Genomic DNA, 17567 nt, shown 5'->3' with positions numbered 1-17567 from the left:
ACAGCCAGGGATGACTAATAATACTGACGTTATTATTGTAGTGTCTTCCCTAGCAGAAATCACATCTCTGAAAAAAGGCTATTATTTTCATCCTGTGGAAGGCAGTATTGTTTAAAGCACTAATAGATTGGGAGGAAAAAGTTCAAAGAAAAATTAAGATTCTAAATAGAGAAGTAATATGTTAAACTGAGATGTGTGTATACACACACGCCCCTGCACGTGAGTGCAACTAAATGAAACGAACTTACAGTCTTGATCCAAAGATTGTTATTTTACATATTTATGCTTACATACACACAAGGATTCTTTAAATAATTCATGTTTTTCTTTTAACATGGAGGCTTTTCTTTCACACTGAATATCAATATACAGCTATGTAGCATTCTAATAAGTTCATACTAAAGCCGTGAGCTTTTTTTAAAAACAATTGTAAGAAAGAGAGATTTTAAAAAAAGTAGTTTAGAGACATAAACCAGTAAACAAATATATGTGGATTTTTTTTTCATGTTTCCAGACGAGAACGTTAAAAAAAAGTGTTGCATTAATAAAGTTGCTCCCCATTCCCTTCCTCCCCCGCCATTCCCAGCCGAGAAACCGGATCCCAGGCGACCCCACACCGCGTTACTGGAGCCGCGGTGGAGGGAGGCAGGTGAACGCCGGGCGTTCCGCAGGGGCTGCGCGGATGGGCGCCGGGAGATCGCGAGCGAGACAGGGAGGGAGAGCGAGAACTCCAGAGACAAACACCGCCGAGGCACGCAGCTCAGCATTACAGCCACCCCTGCACTTATGAAAGTATTGGTACTGACAGCCACGGCTGGTCTCAAATTGGTTCCGGGACGTCCCACACTTGTCCTAGGATGCCGGGGAACCCCTACTTCAAGCTTCCCCTAGAGCAAAGAGGAAAGGGCTAAGCAAGGCTCGTCTGTCAGCACTCCGCACGGAACCCGCACGCAGAAGCGCCCCCTCCCGCCCCAACCGCCTGCCGTCTCCCACGCTCTGCTACCACCGCCGCCGGTGTGAGAGCCGCCGCCCGGGAACCCCGCAGGAAGAGGAATCGGGCAGCAGTTGATGTGAGGGCAGCGGCAGCGGCTTCAGGCGCCGCAGTGCGCAAGCGCGTGCGCAAAACGCGCAGGCGCTGCCTAGAAGTGACTTCTCCAAAAAGTGTCTTTAGTTCGTGGTCACCTGAGCTCCTGGCGGCTCGGCCGCAGTAGGCTTCACGGATACCCGCCCTCAGCGGGTCCTACCTGGAAACTCAGCTTTCTCCTGCCCATCCGCTCCGCAACCCCGTACCGTCCAAGGCCCTGTCCTTTTCCTCTTGCCCTTTACTAGTCGCGGGTCGGACCGGGCCGAGCCGGGCAGCCCGGGCGCGGTCCCTGACCATGGCGTCCCTCTTCAAGAAGAAAACCGTGGACGGTGAGTTCCAGGCCCGGCCGAGGGGGCCCCCGCTCTGCGGTTTCCCGGCATATTTTAGGGGCTTCCGACCGCGATTCTCGCTGCTGTCCCTGAGGGCGGGGCTAGATCCAGTGGCCCCACAGGTGACCGCCCTCGCGCGTCACTACTCTGCTTCCCCAGCGGTCTTGACTCGCCTCACCTCAGCCTCTCTGGGGCTGTCTGGCTTCTTCCCTCGTGTAACAGCAGCTGCCCTCTCCCCCCTCCCACCCCCACCCTGGTTTTCCCTTCAGCCTGAGCATTTCCAGGGGCAGGATGCGGCTGGCCTTGGAGTGTCGTTAGACTTTGTGATTTGATGAAAATTTCTTGTTGGTTACGTGTGCTGGGTTCGTTGCGCCTTCAGTGTGGAGCTGCACTACTTCTGGGCATCCAAACCGGAAACCTGTGTTCAGCTGGGGGTGGGGGTAACAAAATGAACCTGGGTCAGGGCCAGTCGTGCCCTAAGAATGCCCCATCAATAGAGATGTGAAACAGATGTTGCCTGACTGACTCCAGTAGAAAAATAAAGGAAAACCAAGGGACATTCCTGGATTTAGTTTTTATAGAGGATTTTCTCTCTAATTTATCTTTTGCTATCTAAAGTAAGAGGTGTAGTATGTATTACTTGCATAGAAATGTACATTTTAAGATACTTGGATTGTTTCAGACATTAGCTTAATGTCATCTAAAAGGAAAAAAGTGAATCTACAGGAATGTACAAATTGGTGTTTATAAGCAATGCCTGTAATGTTAGTCTTATTATTTTCACTGACTCCTTCAAGGAATCAAATTTATGCAAGTTATTTAAAAATTGTTTTTCCCATTGCACGTTGAGTCTAGGTTGCTGCTGACTCAACCAAAGAATCACTTCTTTGTAAGGGTCTAACTGCCACAAAAGGAGCAATGGTAGCTAGACAGTGATTGGTACAAACGGGGTGCCCAGCCTAGACCTAGGGTAACTCCTTCATTCCTTTGTATTGACTATTCCAATGCCAGCAAAATTATTTTTGGGAGGATAACAAAAACAGCTTTTTTTATCCCACCACTCAACCCTTCACTTCACCATTTTACCCCTAATTTATTACAATGTAACACATGTTTGTTTACCCTAAGTCAGTGAGAAAATTTTTTTCAATTTATTTTTATTAACTGAACAGTACCATTTACAATACCTGGAATAACAATTCAGTTGGTATAGGATGTACTACAATTACGTGAAATGGGTTTTATATGTGTTTTTCCTGAGACTGCTGTTTGATCTTTCATGTGGCACTTTATTTTTTCATTGTTTCTGTACCAATATTGCGATTTGTTATTGTATAGTACTGGGGGCAGGGTACTGTTTCTGTTTCAGTTATATACAGTGAGAATGTACTAAGCAGAGGAAAAGGGTTGCATCTTTCTTACTGTGATGTTACAAATGAAATTTTAAAGAAAATTAAACACTGAAAGCAAAATATCCTAGCTTTCATTGCTAATATCGAAGATTTTCAGACATAAATATCAGTTCTGTATTCTCATTTTTGTGCTTCCTGGTGCTTTTGGCAATCTAGTGACTATTGTACTTGAAGTATAGAGCAGAATAAAAATTTTTTAAAGCACAGTGAAGATGTGAAGTGAGCATGCTTAACTGTATATTCATTTGCAGTTGGGTTAATTCATCCAAGAGAGAATGTTTTTGCTAAATAGACTTATTTGTGAGGGGGGGGGGGAAGTCTTAAAGACTTCTGCTAGGAACTATGCTACTGACTTAAAGATACATGTATGAAATTTCTGAATGTAAATTTGGCCACCATGTGTGTTTACACTAACTACCAAACTGCATACTTGATGTTTTCCTAAGTTGTTAGGTCAGTTTGAATCAATGACATCTTAATTATAATCTGTACTTTAATTATTTTGGTATAGAGCTTTATTGATATTTACCCCTTGGTTTTTAAAGGGAAGGTATTTTGATTAAAAGGTGATAGTGTTCTTCTTAGTAATAATGAGGCAACATTTATGAAATTTAATGTATTTATATGCATTTTTCCCAGATCCCTGGGCTCACTGATTATTGATCATAAGATCTTTTACTGTATGCTGTCTTTTTAGCTGTTTCAGCAGTAATGAAATTCTGATATATAAGGGAAATATGTAACTACTTACAGATCTGAGGAATAATTGAATCTTTTTGTCTGGATTGGCTGGAAGAGTTGCCTACTATATCATTAAAGATTACTGCACATGTAAATTAAAAAGGGAGACAACATTACAGCACTTATTACTATTCAGAGTTATGTTTAATTCATTTTTGACACAAAGATGAACAAGTCTCTGCAGTATATATTTTGTTACAGAAATTAATGAGAATTGTACCTCAATGCCATACAAGAGAAAGATTCCTTAAAATTTGAAATTCCAATCAAGCACTTGGTTTTCCTTTTACTGATTTATAAAATACATACATATGTAATGTGTGTACAGTGTTTTTTTCCCCCTAAGTGGACTAATGCTGACCTATTTATTGAAACTAATTATGAATCTTTAAGTCAGGTTGTCATGAGGACTTGTCATAAATTCACAACTAAATAGGCTTCTTAAAAAGTGAAATTCTTTAAGCTGTATATAATTTTTGTCTGTTATCCTCAATGAAGACAAATTTGAGGTCCTACACTAAGCTAACACTGTGTTAGCATTTTATATGCAGTATCTTACTTCTCACAAAAACCTATACAGTATGTACTACTTTTATCCCCACTTACAGAGGAGGAAATTGAGAGGGAAAGGACTAAGTAGCTTGTCCGAGATCACACAACTTCTGATTGGCAGAGCCAGAATCTCATCCCTTTGAGTGTCACCACTGTTGTTTTTTAGTTTATTAGAGATCCTGTGGCACAGTTTAATTTTGCTGTTCTTGCTAGGTGTATGGAATCCTCAATTTTTGGTAGGTACCATGTAATGTTAACCTTCTGTCTGGGAACCAGGCTCTTTTCCTCTTGGAATTAGTGGTAGAACTTTAATTTCTAAGGGTGATAGAACTGGAAACAAACCCTTTTTCTGATTCTCCTTTGACCCAGCATTTCTTAGGAAGTATTGTGCAATCTCTTTTTGCTCTTCGTCTAAACCCCCTGAAGGAGTAGTGATGTAATGTCTCCTACCTCCACCTCTTTATTTCTTGGATGCCCCTTCCCCAGCTGGTATGGCAGTTTACTTTAAATCTCCTGTAATGAGATCTTGCTGAGATTATCGATGACTTCTAGATTGACAGATCAAATAGCCATGTTTTAGTGATCATCTCTTGGGTCGTGCATTTGATTCCGATAATTTCGTCCCTTGAAATTCTCTTTTAGTTTCCATGGCATAACATACTCTTATTAGTTTTCCTCAAATTCCTCCAACTATTCTCTTTTCTTCATTTCTCCTTTCCGGTTGTTTTTCTTCTTTGCTTCCTTCCTTCTTTCCTCCTTTCCTTTATCCCTTGTTTTATTTTTAACCTACTCCTTAAATGTATTTTTCTTGGTTCTGTCTTGGGCTACCACAATTCTAATTGTGCATTCTCTTCCTTCACGATCTTATCCAAACTTTTACTATTTTAGTTGTTACTTAAGTGCTGATAGATCCCAAATTTGTATGTCTAGATAAATTTTTCTGAGTCTCAAGACCAGTGTATCCAGCAGTTGGCTGAATATCTCTATTTAGATGTCCCAAAGTACCTCAAAGAGATCCCAAACAGAATTCATCAACAACTCTTTTAAGTCCGTGTCTTTCCTGAGTTCTCTTCAGGGTTCATAGTTCCTGGTTTTGCCCTCTACCTTCAGTTAATTACTAAGTTGTGCTCCTTTTGCTTCGTGAGTATTTGTCACATATGAGTTTTCCACTGTGTGCCTGCAATTCTTGCTCTAATTCATATCCATTTATCTTGTACTTTTCTGCATTACCTTTTTGCTTTTCTTCCCTGTAGCTTCATAGCTCTTAAATCGTTCATCTGCAAAGTCACCTTGTGATTGCTCTACCTGAAACCCAAATTGGACTGTGCTACTCCTCAGTGTAAATCCTCTTATTTAATCTCTGATACCAGCAAGATCAACTGGGAGCTCTTTAAAAAGGCATGTAAGATCCTCCTTAATCTGGTCTTGTCTTTTTTTCTGGTCATGTGTCTGAGCATTTTACTGCAGCAATACTGTACTTATATCACTATATACCGCACTCTTTCTCAGTCTAATGTTATTTTGCTTATGATGCCCTTATGCATTGAGTCATGTTTTTCTAACCTGCATTATCTCAGGTGTTTTACTTCTCCAGGAATTCTTCTCTGATGACACCTCAGTCTGTGTTAAATATCTCACTCCCTGTGTGTGTGTTTTTTTTAGCATCTCCTTCCTGACTTGCATTCACTGGAACCAAAGTAAACCCTGTGCACTTCCAAAGTCAGTTATGGTTATTCAAAGTTTTTCCTATGTTGTATATAAGCAAGGTTGTTAGAGATCTTAGCATACATGAAAATATCTTTGCAACAGCTTATAATTTAGAGATAAAATTTCAAAATACTAGTAAAAAGTAGTGTTTCCAGTACCCAGAGTTTACTGTGGTTTATATCATATTATTGTCGCCCCCCTGGAAGCTTCATCCAAGTTTATAGGTAAACAACAATACCAACAGAAGATGAACAAATCTTCATGGTATTTGCCTTATTGAGGTGGTATCCATGAGTTCAGAATCTATAAGTTTTGAGTAACCTGGGATACATTTCTGGTCAAGTGGTAGGTTGTGGTGCTACATTACTGCATTACTGATATCTTGAGAGGGAATAAAAGCCATCATTTAAATAAACTGAATCCCCACCAGAAACATTTTTGTTTTCTTCCAAATAAACCACTTTGTGGTGCTACCTACAGTACCCAGATCTTCCCTAGGTTGCTGAATACCCCCTTAGTGCTTCTATTCTGAATATTTAAAACTCATTTTTTTACTTTCTGTTTGGCTTCTACATTCTTGGCACACCAAAAAAAATAACAATTGAATGGGGAATTCAGAGCCCAGAATGCTGTATTGAGCATTTTTCTGAACAAAAGCCATACTTTTAGGCAGGTATCTGTAGGAAAATGTCTTCCCCCTGTTTCTCTCTTGCTTGCATGACACCACACACTGGTTTTTCTTTCCATGCCACTACTGCCTACCTTCATATCCACAGGTCTCTGAGGCTTTGCTTTCAGAGGAGCTTCCCCTCTCATGTCCTTATTACCTACCTAGGGCTGAGACACGATGCAGCACCAAAGACTGTCTCTGAGGACCAAGTGGGACCCAAAGTCCCACTGACACATGGTCCTCCTTTAGCTCTTGAAATCACTGATGTTTTAAGAATACTAAACATTCATTTGAATGATTTTTTAGATTTTACTGGTAGGAATAAAAAGACATTCCTTTTTACTTCCTCTTATGCTAGGTTCTTCTGTTTTCTCTTTTGAATTCTACCTCTTCCTTCCAAGCAAGTCATGCTGAGTTTTTCCAACTTCAGCTTGGTTTTTAAGTGGGTCCTTGGCTTCCTGGACTATACATAGAATAAAGCTGTTGGCAGCATCTGCCAGTATTTTCTGTTTCCCATAATTGTTTTTGTTTGTTTTTGTTATTTTTTTCTTCACCAAGCATCAAAACTGGTAAAACTGATACCATCTCTCCATGATTTTCTGATACACCCTTTCCAAAGCCTGAGGATCAGATTTGTTTTGCATATCAAATTCTGATTCTTCCCCACTTTCTCACTGTCATTTTCCTTCTGCCTCTGAGTAATTTGGTTCTCAGAGCCAGTATTTTCTAGGTATGGACCTTTAATGACCTCTCTTACCCTTTAACCTTTGTGTTCGTGGCATTTTTCCTGTTTTTTTCCTCCTCATCAACCCATGAAGATGGTGCAACCCCACATAGCCAGGATGGCTTTCAACTTGCTTGCATGTTGGAGAGTTCCACCACATCTACTTTAGCCGAACTCACAGTCACAGCTCTGCTGTCCATACTGATGATCAGGGTTTATCTGATACCTTATCCCACTCTCCCAGGGCCTCAGTGTCTGCTGTGCCCGCCCGAAAAGCTGCAGCAGAGTTTGCAGGTGAAGTCCAAGTGGGGAGCTCCTTCTCTTGTTGGGATCTGGATGCACAGAAACAAGTTAATGTAGATGGTAGAGCCTCATGTGGGAGCATTAGTTGCTTTGGTCTCAGTTCCTGTGATTGCTAGTATAGGACAACTGATAGGCAAAAAAATCGCATGGATCAAAAGATTTTTTTTTTCTCCAAAGAAATACATTTAAAAGCAGAAAATATGGTACATTAGATTAAAAAGTCTGCCATGACCTTATAGTAAAGCTCAAAACCCAGTGCATGGCAGGGTAGATGCTGTTTGCTAGACCAGCTTGACTTTCCCTGAGTGGTATATCTGGGGCAGAAATCCTAAACTGCCCTTCCAGCTTGAGACAGGTCCCTCATTTCCCCAAAAGATAGGTACTTTAAACAATATTACTCACAAATTATGCCCTTATTTACAGTTAATTACTTTTGCTTCAATCCTTAAATGTGCAAATTGCTTGTAAATGAGCAGGTTCTAGAAGGACAGCCATAATTCAAGTTGGAGCTTGCCCTCAAACCCCAGTAGAGAATTCTAATGATCAAGGCTGGACCACACAGGAATCCTCTTTTGTTTCTTTTTTTTTTTGTCTTTTCTGTAAGCACATAGACTTTATGGACTCAGAAAAACCAAACAGAATGACCTTTTCTGCCTGTATCTTCTTTTTCTTCTTTTAATTTTTTATTAAGGTGTTATTGATATACACTCTTATGAAGGTTTCAGATGAAAAACAATGTGGTTACTACATTCACCCATATTATCAAGTCCCCACCCACACCCCAATGCAGTTACTATTCCATCACTGTAGTAAGATGCCACAGATTCACTGTTTGCCTTCTCTGTGCTACAGTGTTTTCCTTGTGACCCCCCACATCATGTGTACTAAACATAATACCCCTCAATCCCCATCTACCTCCCTCCCGACCCGCCCTCCCATACCCTTCCCCTTTGGTAACTACTGTTCACCTCTAGGAGTCAGTGAGTCTGCTGCTATTTTTGTTCCTTTGGTTTTGCTTCATTGTTATACTCCACAAATGAGGGAAATCATTTGGCACTTGTCTTTCTCCGCTGGCTTATTTCACTGAGCATAATATCCTCCAGCTCCATCCATGTTGTTGTAAATGGTAGGATTTGTTTCTTTCTTATGGCTGAATAGGTTTCCATTGTGTATATGTACTACTTCTTCTTTATCCATTTATCTACTTATGGACACTTAGGTTGCTTCCATATCTTGGCTATTGTAAATAGTGCTGCAGTAAACATAGGGGGGCATATGTCTTTTCGAGTCTGAGAAGTTGTATTCTTTGGGTAAATTCCTAGGAGTGGAATTCCCAGGTCAAATGGTATTTCTGTTTTTAGTTTTTTGAGGAACCTCCAAATTGCTTTCCACAATGGTTAAACTAACTTACATTCCCACCAGCACTGTAGGAGGGTTCCCCTTTCTCCGCATCCTCCCCAGCATTTGTTGTTCTTAGTCTTTTCAATGCTGGCCATCCTTACTGGTGTGAGGTGATATCTCATTGTGGTTTTAATTTGCGTTTCCCTGATGACTAGTAATGTTGAGCATCTTTTCATGTGTCTGTTGGCCATCTGAATTTCTTCTTTGGAGAATTGTCTCTTCATATTCTCTGCCCATTTTTTAATAGAGTTATTCGCTTTTGGGGTGTTGAGGTATGTGAGTTCCTTATATATTTTGGATGTTAACCCCTTGTCAGATATGTCCTTTACAGATATATTCTTCCATACTGTAGGATGCCTTTTTGTTCTGTTGATGGTGTCCTTTGCCATACAGAAATTTTTTAGTTTGATGTAGTCCCATGTGTTCATTTTTGCTTTTGTTTCCCTTGCTTGAGGAGATGCATTCAGGAAGAAATTGCTCATGCTTATATGCTGGAGATTTTTCTCTATGTTGTCTTCTAAGAGTTTTAGGGTTTCATGACTCACATTCAGGTCTTTGATCAATTTTGAGTTTACTTTTGTGTATGGGATTAAACAATAATCCAGTTTCATTCTCTTCTATGTAGCTGTCCAGTTTTGCCAACACCAGTTGTTGAAGAGGCTGTCACTTCCTCATTGTGTGTCCATGGCTCTTTTGTCATATATTAATTGACCATATGTGGTTGGATTTATATCAGGGCTCTCTAGTCTGTTCCATTGGTCTATGGTTCTATTCTTGTGCCAGTACCAAATTGTCTTGATTACTGTGGCTTTGTAGTAGAGCTTGAAGTTGGGGAGTATACTCCCCCAACTTTATTTTTCTTTCTCAGGATTGCATTGGCTTTTCGGCATATTTTGTGGTTCCATATGAATTTTAGAATGATTTGCTCTAGATCATTGAAGAATGCTGTTGGTCTTTTGATAGGAATTGCATTGAATCTGTAGATTGCTTTAGGTAGGATGGCCATTTTGACAATATTAATTCTTCCTAGCCATGAGCATGGGATGTGTTTCCATTTATTGGTATCGTCTTTAATTTCTCTCATGAGTGTCATGTAGTTTTCAGAGTATAGGTCTTTCACTTCCTTGGTTAGGTTTATTCTTAGGTATTTTATTCTTTTTGATGCAATTGTAAATGGAATTGTTTTCCTGATTTCTCTCTCTGCTAGTTCATTGTATCTGTAGATTGCTTTAGGTAGGATGGCCATTTTGACAATATTAATTCTTCCTAGCCATGAGCATGGGATGTGTTTCCATTTATTGGTATCGTCTTTAATTTCTCTCATGAGTGTCATGTAGTTTTCAGAGTATAGGTCTTTCACTTCCTTGGTTAGGTTTATTCTTAGGTATTTTATTCTTTTTGATGCAATTGTAAATGGAATTGTTTTCCTGATTTCTCTCTCTGCTAGTTCATTGTTAGTGTATAGGAATGCCACAGATTTCTGTGTATTAATTTTGTATCCTGCAACTTTGCTGAATTCAGATATTAGATCTAGTAGTTTTGGAGTGGATTCTTTAGGGTTTTTTATGTACAGTATCAAGTCATCTGCAAACAGGGACAGTTTGACTTCTTTGCCAACCTGGATGCCATTTATTTCTTTGTATTGTCTGATTGCCATGGCTAGGACCTCCAGTACTATGCTGAATAGAAGTGGGGAGAGTGGGCATCCTTGTCTTGTTCCTGATCTTAAAGGAAAAGCTTTCAACTTCTTGCTGTTAAGTATAATGTTAGCTGTGTGTTTGTCATATATGGTCTTTATTATGTTGAGGTACTTGCCTTCCATACCCATTTTGTTGAGAGTTTTTATCATGAATGGATGTTGAATTTTGTCAAATGCTTTTTCAGCATCTATGGAGATGATCATGTGGTTTTTGTCCTTTTTGTTGATGTGGTGGATGATGCTGATGGATTTTCGAATGTTGTGCCATTCTTGCATCCCTGGAATAAATCCTACTTGATCATGATGGATGATCTTTTTGATGTATTTTTGAGTTTGGTTTGCTAATAATTTGTTGAGTATTTTTTGCATCTATGTTCATCAGGGATATTGGTCTGTAATTTTCTTTTTTGGTGGGGTCTTTGCCTGGTTTTGGTATTAGAGTGATGCTGGCCTCATAGAATAAGTTTAAAAGCATTCCCTCTTCTTCTACTCTTTGGAAATGTTTAGGGAGGATGGTATTAGGTCTTCACTAAGTGTTTGATAAAATTCAGCAGTGAAGCCATCTGTTTCAAGCATTTTGTTCTTAGGTAGTTTTTTGATTACCTGTTCAATTTTGTTGCTGGTAATTGGTCTGTTCAGATTTTCTGTTTCTTCCTTGGTTGGTTGTATTTTTCTAGAAAGTTGTCCATTTCTTCTAGGTTATCCAGTTTGTTGACATGTAGAATTTTTCATAGTATTCTCTAATAATTCTTTGTATTTCTGTGGTGTCCATAGTGATTTTTCCTTTCTCTTTTCCGATTCTCTTTATGTGTGTAGACTCTGTTTGTTTCTTGATAAGTCTGGCTAGGAGTTTATCTATTTTGTTTATTTTCTCAAAGAACCAGCTCTTGCTTTCATTGATTCTTTCTGTTGTTTTATTCTTCCCTATTTTATTTATTTTTGCTCTAATGTTTATTATGTCCCTCCTACTGACTCTGGGCCTCATTTGTTCTTCTTTTTATAGTTTCATTAATTGTGAGTCTAGAGTGTTCATATGGGATTTTTCTTCTTTCCTGAGATAGGCCTGTATTGCAATATACTTTCCTCTTAGCACAGCCTTCACTGCATCCCACAGATTTTATGGTGTTGAATTATTGTCATTTGTCTCCATATATTACTTGATCTCTGTTTTTATTTGGTCATTGATCCATTGGTTATTTAGGATCATGTTGTGAAACCTCCATGTGTTTGTGAGATTTTTCATTTCTTTGCATAATTTATTTCTAGTTTCATATCTTTGTGGTCTGAGAAACTGTTTGGCACAATTTCAATCTCTGAATTTACTGAGGCCCTTTTTGTGTCCTAGTATGTGATCTATTCTTGAAAATGTTCTATGTGCACTTGAGAAGAATGCGTATTCTGCTTCTTTTGGGTGTAGAGTTCTATAGATGTCTTTTAGGTCCATCTTTTCTTATGTGTTGTTCAGTGCCTCTGTCTCCTTCCTTATTTTCTGTCTGGTTGATCTGTCCTTCAGAGTGAGTAGAGTGTTGAAGTCTCCTAGAATGAATGCATTTTATTCTATTTCCCCTTTTAATTCTGTCAGTATTTGTTTCATATATGTAGATGCTCCTGTCTTGGGCGCATAGATACTATTTATAGTGGTTGTATCTTCATGTTGGATTGACCCCTTAATCATTATGTAATGTCCTTCTTTGTCTCTTGTGACTTTATTTGTTTTAAAGTCTATTTTGTCTCATTACAAGTACTGCAACTCCTGCTTTTTTCTCCCTATTATTTGCATGAAATATCTTTTTCCATCCCTTCACTTTTAGTCTGTGTATGTCTTTGGGTTTAAAGTGAGTCTCTTGTACGCAGCATATGGTTGGGTCTTTTTTTTATCCATTCAGTGACTTTGTGTCTTTTGGTTGGTGCATTCAGACCATTTACATTTAGGGTGATTACCATAAGCATGTACTTATTGCCATTACAGGCTTTAGATTCGTGATTACCAAAGGTTCAAGGGTAACTTCCTTAGTATCTAACAGCCTAACTTAACTCACTTAGTATGGTATTACAAACACAATCTAAAGGTTCTTTTTATTTTTTCTATCCTTTTTTTCCTCCTTCATTCTTTATATATTAGGTATCATATTCTGTACTCTTTTTCTATCCCTTGATTGACTTTGGGGATTGTTGGTTTAATTTTGCATTTGCTTAGTAATTAGCTGTTCTACTTTCTTTACTGTGGTTTTATTACCTCCGGTGACAGCTATTAAACCTTAAGAACACTTCCATCTATAGCAGTCCTCCAAAATAGACTGTAGAGATGGTTTGAGGGAGGCAAATTCTCTCAGCTTTTGCTTCCCTGGAAATTGTTTAATCCCTCCTTCAAATTTAACTGATAATCTTCCCGGATAAAATATTCTTGGTTCGAGGCTCTTCTGCTTCATTGCATTAAATACATCATGCCACTCCCTTCTGGCCTGTAAGGTTTCTGCTGAGAAGTCTGATGATAGCCTGATCGACTTTCCTTTGTATGTGATCTTATTTCTCTCTCTGGCTGCTTTTAGTAGTCTGTCCTTATCCTGGATCTTTGCCGTTTTAATTACTGTATGTCTTGGTGTTATCTTCCTTGGGTCCCTTGTGTTGGGAGATCTGTGGATCTCCATGGCCTGAGAGACTATCTCCTTCCCCAGATTGGGGAAATTTTCACCAATTACCTCCTCAAAGACACTTTCTGTCCATTTTTCTCTCTCTTCTTCTTCTGTTACCCCTATAATGCTAATATTGTTCCGTTTGGATTGGCCACATAGTTCTCTCAATGTTCTTTCATCCTTAGAGATCCTTTTTTCTCTCTGTGCCTCAGCTTCTTTGTATTCCTCTTCTCTAGTTTCTACTTCATTATCATCTCCTCCACCATATCTAATCTGCTTTTAATACCCTCCATTGTGCTCTTCAATGATTGGATCTCCAACCGGAATTCATTCCTGAGTTCTTGGATATTTTTCTGCACATCCATGAGCATGTTAATGATTTTTATTTTGAAATTCCTATAAGGAAGATTCATGAGGTTGATTTCATTTGAATGTTTCTCAGGTGTTGTATTCATAATTTTACTTTGAACCAGGTTTCTTTGGCATGTCATATTTGTATATGGCTCCCTCTAGTGCCCAGAAGCTCTCTTCTCTGGAGCTGCTCAGCCCCTTAAGCAATGTCGGAAGTTGCGGGTTAGTGGTATTGGTGCTTGGGGGGAGGAAAGAGCTATTTCCTGCTTCCCGGCTGCTGTGCCTCCCTCCACTGCCAGAAACAGTGGACTGAGTGCACAGGTATAATCCTCTATGCTTTGCATTTGTGTTGCTTAGATGGAGCTTCCCTCTGGCTGGCCTAACACCAGGGTAGGGTTTGCCATTTTGCGGGCCAAGTGGGGCTGGCCGGGAGAAAGGTGCAGTAGGCTACCTATCATGGAGAGGATCCTTCAAACTGTGTAGCTAGCCAGGGAACTGGAGCTCCTGAAGATTGAGAAAGTTCCCAACCTACTGGGCCGAGTGCACCTAGACAGTTTTATCTACCTGTCCTTTCTCCTGAGCAGTAAGTTCTGTGTAATCCTTGCCATTTTAGCAGCCCTCTCACTATTAGAAAGTCTCTCAGACTGCCCACCTTTCTTTTGTCCCAGGGCAGTTGAATATGGATCCTGCTTTCCACAAGCAGCTGGAATCTCAGTCTCCCCAGGTATTCTGCCTGTTTTAGCTTTCCAGCCCCCATGAAAGCACCATAAAATGTAGGTTTGTGCTCCCAGAGCTGATCTCTGGAGTTAGGTATTCAGCAATCCCAGACCTCCACTTCCTCCCCGCTCCGTTTCTCTTCCTCCTGCTCGTGAACTTGAGTGAGGGAATGGCTTGGGTCCTGTTGGGCCATGGCTTTGGTATGTTACCCTGTTCCATGAGGTTTATTCTTTTCTCCAGGTGTATGCAGTTTGGGGCAGCCCTCTTTCCTGTTGCTCTTTCAGGATTAGTCATATTAATTATATTTTCGTATTATGCGGTTTTAGGAGGAAGCCTCTGTCTCACCTCTCATGCCACCATCGTTAATCCTCCAGTATGCCTCTGTCTTCTTAAGTCCAGAATTTAAGTCTGTGATCTTACCACTGTAGTGCACACATGTGTATTTCATTGAGAAAGAAGAGCCTGGAAGGCTTGAGATGCCAGAGTCTAAGTGTTGTGCTGAATGTGGGTAAGGAGAGGATATTGGATGGGGCAGCACACCCAGACTCTTCCCGCCTCACTGAGTGGCAACAGAGAGGGTATACCATGCCATAGGCATGTGCCATTGCCATGTTGTTTGAAAGTGTTCTATTGCAGTCTATTCTGAAGTGCTTCATAATAGCCCTACAAGGTATGTTATGTTTTGGAGTATAACAGTTAAGGGCATACTCTTGCCTAGAGAAGGAAGCAGAGGGTGGACATGATCCAAGCCTTCTATCTCTCTTAGATGTCAGCAATACTCAGACTGTGTTTCTGTCATTGACTGGATGCAGAATTTAAAAAGAGTAAAGTTGAAAATTATAAGGAAAATATCTGATTATTTAAATGCTCTATTTCTTCCACTACAGAAAGATATCTATCATAGTTCAGATTTTACTGTTGTTAAATTGCTAATCATCTTTCTTGATACTGGTAGACTTCATTATGCATTTTAAGGAAAGTGTCAACCACGCCTTTCAGGCAAATCCTTTCAGTATGTATGTTCATGCTCACTTAGATCACTTTTAAGTATGCTTTATTAGCATAGTGGTTGACATGATTGTAGAAATACAGACAGACAAGTAAGTAAGATTTTTGGAATTTTTTTCCCTGTAAGTAGATAGACCTTATGAACTCAGAACCAAAGATAACAGAATGACTTTTTCTATCTCTAGAAAGATAGATAGATAGATAGATACATACATACATACATACATACATGTGTGTTTTACTTTTAAAGAACTTGTAATCTTGGGAAGAAATCAGACCTAATAAGAAGTAAATAAAATGGAAGATAAGCTTGGCCTTAAAAACATTAAAAGTATCTCAGAACCATTCTCATGTTACTCCTGAATTACCTACCATTAAATGTGGGTTTAGCATAGGGAATTTTTAAAAATTAAAGAGTAATTTGTTTTATAGGGTATACCTATGATCTCATGAAAAAATGTTTTACTGTCTTTTCTTACTTACCATAATATGTTTTTAAGCGTTATGACTGTGTTTTAGTATGTAACATTAGATGCTCTCAGTTTATAGCTTAGAACTGTTTAAATATTAATAGGTCTATTAGCAACTTTGAGGCTGTGGAATATGCAGTAGTTAATTTTCTTTATTTTTCCTTCCCTAATATACAGTGACAGGGTATACATAGTCTCACATAAAATAATGAAAAGTGAAGTAAAACTATTTTGATTAAATTATGTTTTGTTAAAATTTCCTGTCATAATACTTGTTTTTCAACAAAGATGGCTATATCTATTTTCTACTCTCTGATTCTTTAACACCAAGTAGGTGTCTCCAACAATTGAATTTTAATACTGACTATCTGGAGTAAGCACAGACCCCACAGGTTAAGGGCTCAGTGCCACAAGACTGTGCTCACTTCAAATGTCAGTTGCAACTCCCAGGTTACCACCATTACTTCTTACCCATCAGCTGTAAATTTGAGGGTCCCCATAACTCCCTCCTCAGGTTTGATAATTTGGTAGAAGAACTCTTAACAACTCAGGAAAGTGTTTTACTTACTATTACCCATTTATTGTAAGGATACATCTCAGGAACAGCCAAATGGAAGCAGGGTATTTGGAGGTTAAGGGGAGTGGCACAGAGCTTCTGTGCCCTCTCTTGGCATCCTGACCTCCCAGCACCTCAGTATGGTCACCAACCAGAAAGTTCTCCTAATCTCTGTTAGAGTTTTATAACCCAGTCTGCAGCCCCACTCTCCTTCCCCAAGATCAGGAGGTAGGGTTGAAGGTTCCTACCCTCTAATTAAGTATTTGGTCTTTCAGATAACCAGCCCCATCCATAATATATTTAGGAGTTCTTCTTGAGTCAAAAGATACTCCTATTACTCAGGAAATTCCATGAATTTAAGGAGCTCTATGCCAGGAACTCAGGACAAAGATCAAATACATATTTTTATTATACCACCCTGGTAATGAAAAAGTATGTGTAGATGGGATTTTGGATTTCAGCAATCAGTGCTTTCAGCAGTTGCTTTGAACCTGTGTCAGTTACCTGTCAACATATCAATATGGTGGCTTCTCCTTCAGCCCAGTACTCTTGTAGCTGTTGAAGGCCCATATCACTATCTCAGTATTGCCACCTCATACTCTACTGTTTGAGTTTAGGCAGTTTTTAGTACTCAAAGGGGTTATACTCCAAAAGTTCATTTGTAATTTCATAGCTTTAAATTTAGAACAAACTTTCTATTGAAACAGTAGGGGAAGTGGTGAATGTTTTCATACCAATCCATTACCTTTGATAAGATTGGCAGTGTTTGAATATTGAAAACAAAAAGGCTGATGATTGCTTTGTAAGATAGGGAAAGGAGAGCTTTGCTGTTTTGTTTAGTGTCAGTCTCTAAATGCCAAAGGAAACATTGTGCGTTGTGGACTGAATGGTGCCCCCCCCCCCCCACCTACTTTTAGAGGTTAGGGTTTAAGCCCTAACCTCTAATGTGCCAGTGTTTGGTGATAAGGTTTTTAAAGAGATAACAAGTTAAATGAGGTCATGAGGGTGTGGTCCTAAGAAGAGGAAGAGACACCAGAAGTAGATATGAACAGAGAAAAGGCCATGTGAGGACACAGAAAGAAGGTGGCCACCTGCAAGCTAAAGAGAGGGATCTCAGGAGAAATCAAACCTGACAAGACCTTAATCTTGGACTTCCAAGCTCCAGAACTCTGTGAAAACAAATTTTTATTGATAAGTCACCCAGTCTGTG

General features: G+C 39.5%; 1 protein-coding gene across 1 annotated transcript in view; it reads left to right on the top strand.

Moving 5' to 3' along the window:
* Positions 1–597: 597 nt before the first annotated feature.
* Positions 598–17567, top strand: part of CHMP2B (charged multivesicular body protein 2B) — a 40806-nt gene continuing 23836 nt past the window's right edge. The window contains exon 1 of the mRNA XM_017669704.3: positions 598–1413. Coding sequence (XP_017525193.1) covers positions 1380–1413 — 34 coding nt within the window. The 5' untranslated portion in view covers positions 598–1379. The remainder of the gene's footprint in view (positions 1414–17567) is intronic.

The sequence above is a fragment of the Manis javanica genome, chromosome 3 (genome assembly GCF_040802235.1).
Source record: "Manis javanica isolate MJ-LG chromosome 3, MJ_LKY, whole genome shotgun sequence".
In the NCBI taxonomy this organism is placed as follows: domain Eukaryota; kingdom Metazoa; phylum Chordata; class Mammalia; order Pholidota; family Manidae; genus Manis; species Manis javanica.
The sequence above is the reverse complement of the archived record's forward strand: the minus strand, read 5'-3'. Positions and strand labels throughout refer to the sequence as shown.